General features: G+C 54.1%; 1 protein-coding gene across 1 annotated transcript; it reads left to right on the top strand.

The window, feature by feature from the left end:
- Positions 1 to 804: 804 nt before the first annotated feature.
- POU3F2 (POU class 3 homeobox 2) lies at positions 805 to 2,278 on the top strand. Its single transcript, XM_027896257.1, has one exon. It carries the CDS (start codon positions 892 to 894, stop codon positions 2,197 to 2,199), a length of 1,308 nt encoding a protein of 435 aa, XP_027752058.1. The 5' UTR covers positions 805 to 891; the 3' UTR covers positions 2,200 to 2,278.
- Positions 2,279 to 6,206: the final 3,928 nt, after the last annotated feature.

Raw genomic sequence — 6,206 nt, 5'->3', positions numbered from 1 at the left:
CTTTTTCCTCTATCCCCTTCTTTTTTCCTAATTTTTTTTGCTTTTTCCACCACCCATTCACACCCAGTCTTCCGCACCAACGCAGAGTCGCCAGCGCCGCCGAGGCGGTCCCGCAGGCATCCCGTCCCCGAGGGACGGGACAAGCAGAACAATACCCTCCACCGCAGTCCCCGAGGTGCGAAGCCTCGATACCCCCGGAGAAGCGGGGCGCTCCGGCGAGCGCTGGGTGCCGGGAGGACAGGGCCGGAGGGCAGGGAGGGGGCCGCCCTGTCCCGGCTCCCCGTCCCCGGGGGCGCGGCGCTCCCCGGCCCCTCCGGAGTGGCTGGCTCCGAGGCGGCGCTGAGAAAGTTGGGGGCGGGCAAGCGGGTACCCCCCCGCATCCGCGCCGCCCGCTCCGGGGCGGCGCGGCGGGGCCGCGCTCCGCGCAGAGACCCGCGGTGGGGTGAGAGCAACAGGAGCCGGCGGGCGGACCGGCGGCGGCGGCAGCATCCTCCCGCCGGCAGGGCGGGGCGGGGCGGGGCCGTGGCGGCGCGCCCCCTGCCCTGCCCTCGGTGCGCTCCCCCCGCCCCCGGCCCCGCTCCCCGCGCCCCGTTCCCCCTCGGAGTTGGGCTCCGGGGGGCGTGTCGGGGGCGTGGCCGGGGGCGTGGTCCCGCGGGCGGGCCGCGCCAATGGCGCGCGGCGGCGGCGGCGGTCGGCGGGAGCGGCGCGTCCGTCAGGGCGCGGGGAGCCAATGGCGCGCGGCGGCGGGGCGGGGCGGCCGCGCGTGCCTTCGCAGTGGGCCCCGCCGCGCGGGCCGGGGGGGCGCGGGCGCCGCGCGGCGCCCGAGGCGAAAAAGTAGCTGTCAAATGCGCGGCGCCTTTAACCGGCGCGATCAGTGCGGCTCGGCGAGTCATGGCGACCGCAGCCTCCAACCACTACAGCCTGCTCGCCTCCGGCTCCCCCATGGTGCACGCCGAGCCGCCCGGCGGCATGCAGCCCGGCGGCGGCTACCGCGACGCCGGCGCCCTGGTGCAGGCGGACTACGCGCTGCAGAGCAACGGGCACCCGCTGAGCCACGCTCACCAGTGGATCGCGGCGCTGTCCCACGGCGGCCCCGGCGGTGGCGGCGGCGGCGGCGGCGGCGGGGGCGGCGGCGGCGGCGGCGGCGGCGAGGCGCCCTGGTCGGCGGGCGCGCTGGGCCAGCCCGACATCAAGCCGGCGGTGGTGCAGGCGGGCGGGCGCGGCGACGAGCTGCCGCCGCCGCCGCAGCACCCGCCGCCGGGGCGGGCGCCGCACCTGGTGCACCACGGCGGCGGCGGCGGAGGGCACCACGCGGCGGCGGCGGCGGCGGCGGCGGCGGCGGCGTGGCGGGCGGGCGGCGCGGCGCACCTGCCGCCCGGCATGGCCGCGGCCAACGGCGCGCAGGCGGGGCTGCTCTACTCGCAGCCGCCCGGCTTCAGCGTCAACGGGATGCTCGGCGCCGGGCAGCCCGGGCTGCACCACCACGGCCTGCGCGACGCCCACGAGGAGCCGCCGCCGGGGCCGCCGCACCACGGCCCCGAGCACCCGCCGCCGCCCCACGGCCCCCACCCCGGGGCGGCCGGGCCGGCGCCGTCCGCCGCCGCCGCCGCGCCCCCCGGGCCGCCACCGCACCACGACCCGCACTCCGACGAGGACACGCCGACCTCGGACGACCTGGAGCAGTTCGCCAAGCAGTTCAAGCAGCGGCGCATCAAACTGGGATTTACCCAAGCGGACGTGGGGCTGGCGCTGGGCACCCTCTACGGCAACGTCTTCTCGCAGACCACCATCTGCCGCTTCGAGGCCCTGCAGCTCAGCTTCAAGAACATGTGCAAGCTGAAGCCTTTGTTGAACAAGTGGTTGGAGGAAGCGGACTCCTCCTCGGGCAGCCCCACCAGCATAGACAAGATCGCGGCGCAGGGCCGCAAGCGGAAAAAGCGCACCTCCATCGAGGTGAGCGTCAAGGGCGCGCTGGAGAGCCACTTCCTCAAGTGCCCCAAGCCCTCCGCCCAGGAGATCACCTCGCTCGCGGACAGCCTACAGCTGGAGAAGGAGGTGGTGAGAGTGTGGTTTTGTAACAGGAGACAGAAAGAGAAGCGCATGACTCCCCCGGGAGGGACGCTGCCGGGCGCCGAGGACGTGTACGGGGCCAGCAGGGACACGCCGCCGCACCACGGGGTGCAGACCCCCGTGCAGTGAACTCGCGGCGGGGGCGCCCGGCCCCTCCTCCTCCTCCTCCTCCTCTCCTCCTCCTCTTCTCCTTCCCCCAACTTTTGATTGTCCTCCTTTTTTGTTGTTGTTGTTGTTTTTCTTTTTTTTTTTTTGATTATTTTATTTTCTCCTATCTTTAAAAAAGACAAAAAATCAAAAAAAAGAAACCCAAACAAAAAACGCGAAAAAATAGAAAAGAAAACAAAAAGCGAGCGAGCGAGAGGGCGAGCGCCAATCACAGCGGACAGACAGACAGACAGACAAAGCACCTGCACCACACTGTCCCCTTAGACGGTAGCAGGTGCGATGCTGTGTTTTGACCTTTCCAGACGAGTGCCCGTGCACCGGAGTGGAGTGAGTACCGCGCACGGGCAGGCAGGCGGGGCACCGGCAGGGCAGCGGCAGGTACCGGCAGGGCAGCGGCAGGTACAGGCAGGGCAGGGGCAGGCACCGGCAGGGCAGGCGCAAGGCGAAGCGGTTCGCACAAAACTCTCGCTTGCTGGCAAAAACATACGGCGCTGCCCTGCCGGGGAGGGGCGGAGGGGAAGGGGGGATGCAGCCACCTCGAGTCCCCTCTGCAGCCCCCTTCCGCCACACAAAGGCAGACTGCATTGTGGAATGTCGCTCGGTGTTGGCACATGCTGCTGTGTTTATTTTCTGTGGATCCCCTATATGAATATATGGGGAAAAAAAAAAAAAGGAAGAGAACAGAAAAGCTATCCCTTTTGATGTAGACAGTATTTAACCTTACCAATTTGCACTGCAAGAAAATCGAAGTTTACATAAACAAACTCTTTATTTTTTCTTTTTTTCCCCTTCCTTTCCGACCTTAATTTTGCAAATGACTTGCATTTTCCACGGTGAGCATTAGTCAACCAGTGACCGATCTACGATATGTTAATGTGTTTTAGCCTTTGCTTTATGTGTATATGTGAACTTTTGTTATAAACAAGTCTTCTTAAATACGTGTAACGCTTATTTTCTCCTTTTACTGAGGCAAAAAGAATTAGTATATGTGTATGTATGTATGCATATGCATGTGATGTGTGCGTAGACTTACATATATACACATATGTAATTTCTATATAAACAGATATATTTGCACCTCAGCTTCTGTTCTCCAGAGACGCGACTCTCGTAATTGCTTAATATATGCCTTCAGTGGCAAGAGTCGAGTTTGGAGAAGGGAGAATAAATGCAAATCAACAAAGTAAACTTCATTTTCAGGCAGTGTGTCCAGGGGCCGAGGCGCAGCCAGAAGGGGAGTAAAAAAAATATGTGCAATCCTTCCAGATTGTGTCAGTGTGGATGATCAAGGCCCAGTGTGGGGAAGGCAGAGAGGGAACTACATGTTTCCAGGGTTTTCCCAGAGAAAGTGGCACTTCCTTGAGAGGGAAAGGGGATTATTTCGTTTCCCCATCACCGCCCCCTCAGCGCCCTTTCCTTCCCCTCCTCCCCCCGCAGCTCCCGTGCGTTCGTGCCTTTGGCATCCCCAGTCTCACAGCCCGGGTAACCGGGGCTGATATCAGCCTCCAAACTTTCTTTCATTGAGCAGTTTCGCATTAAGGCAGAGCCAGGGAGAGCCTGAGGAGCTGCTGGGCCCGAGGTGGGGGTCAGGTGCTTACAACTGCCTGTAAACACACGCTGCCCCCTCCTCTCCGCAGAGACCGTGTGCGTTTCTTTCCCACTTTTAATTTTCGTATTTATTTTATTTTCTATTCGTATCCAGCCCTTCTCCCTCCCCATCCTCCCCTTGTCCTTTGGTCAGATTGTGGTATAATTTATTGAAGGAAAGGACCAGTTATAACTTGGGCAGCCTTGTGTCTTTCACTGGGGAATGAAATGAAGTGGGGAAAAAAAATGCCATTTTTCAATCCGTGTTTTTTTCCACCCCTTTGTTAATAGTTTTAAAGTGCATTTCGTGACATTATCTTAATGGGAAATGGTTAGCTTCCCCCAAAAAAAAAAAAAAAGAGAAAAACCCACGGGGACAAAAGGAAAAAAAAAAGGAAAAAAAAGGAAAACAAAAAGCTCTGAAGGGAAGCAGAGGAGCGGGACCTTGGAGCAGCGCATGTATGTGCGTGTGTCTGCGTGCGTGTTTGTGTACTTATGCACACACACAGCTATGCATATACATTAGAGGAACTTTAAACTATGATAGTTATAAATTCATAAAGGGATCGTTTAGTCAGCACAAATGGGTGCTATAGAGACAAAGCATTTTTATAATCTAAAAGTTTACTTAGTTGAGTGTTGGACAATTATGGAGAAAAAACAGTAAAGCATTCTCTCGCAGAACTCTCCTATAAATATTGCATTCAGTAGCTAAGGCTTTAGAATATGTTTCTCATTGTCTTTCAAAACGCCTGTGACATTGGGTTTTCTTTCCTTCTTTCTTTCTCTCTTTCTTGCTTTCTTTCTCTTTTTCTTCTTGGTAAGACAGATGATGATTTCTAAGAGGCACACATGCATTAGCCTTTTTCCTGGTTTTCCAACAATTGTTACAAAGATACGGGCACCAAGCTTTTCTCTTTTCTTTCTTTCTTTCTTTTTTTTTCTTTTTTTTTTTTTTTTTTTTTTTTTTTTTTTTTTTTTTTTTTTTTTTTTTTTTTTTTTTTTTTTTTTTTTTTTTTTTTTTTTTTTTTTTTTTTTTTTTTTTTTTTTGTTGTTGTTGTTGTTGAGCTGCTTGTTATTTAAAGTGTTGAGGACTAGCACCTAGTGAAGTGAATCAGATCAGGGCAGATCCAGTGGTAAAGGGAGGAAATGAACTTTCAGACACTTATTAATATGTGCGTAAGGTCAGAAAACGGAGTCAAGAGGATGTTTGAAAAAACCTCAAACTCCAAATAGGTTTACTAAAAAAAAAGTTACCACGCAAACCTTACCACTATGTATATATGTTTAATATTTGTCCTTTGAAATGCAGAAATAGTTTCAATGTTTTCTTTGTCTATTTTTCTTTTTTTTTTTTTTTTAAATGCTACCCAGGGAAATATTTTCATATCATTTTTAAGTGGCCTGCCTCAATGTATATTTATTTCTTTTAAAGCAAACAGGTTCTGGAAACTGTTTTTCTGTAGCTTTAAATGAGTAGGTGAACAAAATCTATATGGGATGTAATTTTTTTTGGTTCAGTCTCTTTAAAAATACTTTGTTTTGGTACATTTGGATGTGCTTGTGGGGAAAAATAAAAACGCAGAGATCCTTATATATTTATGTTAAAGTAATATTTTATTATCTACATAAAACAGAAATGCACAATACCTTCATAGTTTCTTCTAATTATTGAAATATCGTTATTTTATTTTTAAAGATAGCACAGATTTGCATAGTTCTTAAGATTTGAAGGGAGAAGACCCCAGTACTTATACTGAGTTGAGTTCTGTGTAAAAGCACCGCCATTCCTTTATATTTCATGGAATTTTTGGAATAAATTTGATGCCTATACTGAGAGGTTCCATGCTCATAACTTTCAGGGTCTAGAAGGAGAGCCTCGGGAGCTGTGTTCATTGTGTCTCTCCGCAGATGAACCTCAGCCGTGTGTTTTGGAGCATTGATTTCTGTGCGAGTAGGGGTGTCCTGCCTTTGATGCTGGTGGGTAGATCTGCTCCTCAAGTTGGTTGCATATTCTGGCGGAAGGCATGGAGGAGAAGAGACTCGATTCTTCTCGGTCTCCTTGATAATTTAAGGTCTAACTCTTAAAAAAAAAAAAAAAAAAGAAAAAAAAAAAGGAAAAAAAAAGAGAGAGAGAAAGAAAAAGAAAAAAAGGAGAGAGAAAAAGAAAAAAGAAAAACAAAAAGGCGGGGCTTAATGATGGTAGTACCATTTGCAGGAGGAAGAATGCGGCTGCCCAGCGGGGCTGCGCACCCCCGGGCCGAGCCGGGCCCCGGCCCCTGCGGCGACGGCCCCGAGCCGACAGGGCCGGGGCTCTCACGTTATGGGCGGCTGCGGCTCCGTGTGTGTAACGACCCGGTCGGTTTTTCCCGGAGGGGTCC

This window comes from Empidonax traillii, unplaced genomic scaffold (genome assembly GCF_003031625.1).
Source record: "Empidonax traillii isolate 1590-97213 ecotype Southwest subspecies unplaced genomic scaffold, ASM303162v1 scaffold490:size896199, whole genome shotgun sequence".
NCBI lineage: Eukaryota > Metazoa > Chordata > Aves > Passeriformes > Tyrannidae > Empidonax > Empidonax traillii.
The sequence above is the reverse complement of the archived record's forward strand: the minus strand, read 5'-3'. Positions and strand labels throughout refer to the sequence as shown.

What these genes read in the sequence shown, in the direction of transcription:
- POU3F2 (XM_027896257.1), top strand. Translation starts at nt 892, where the DNA reads ATGGCGACCGCAGCCTCCAACCACTACAGCCTGCTCGCCTCCGGCTCC.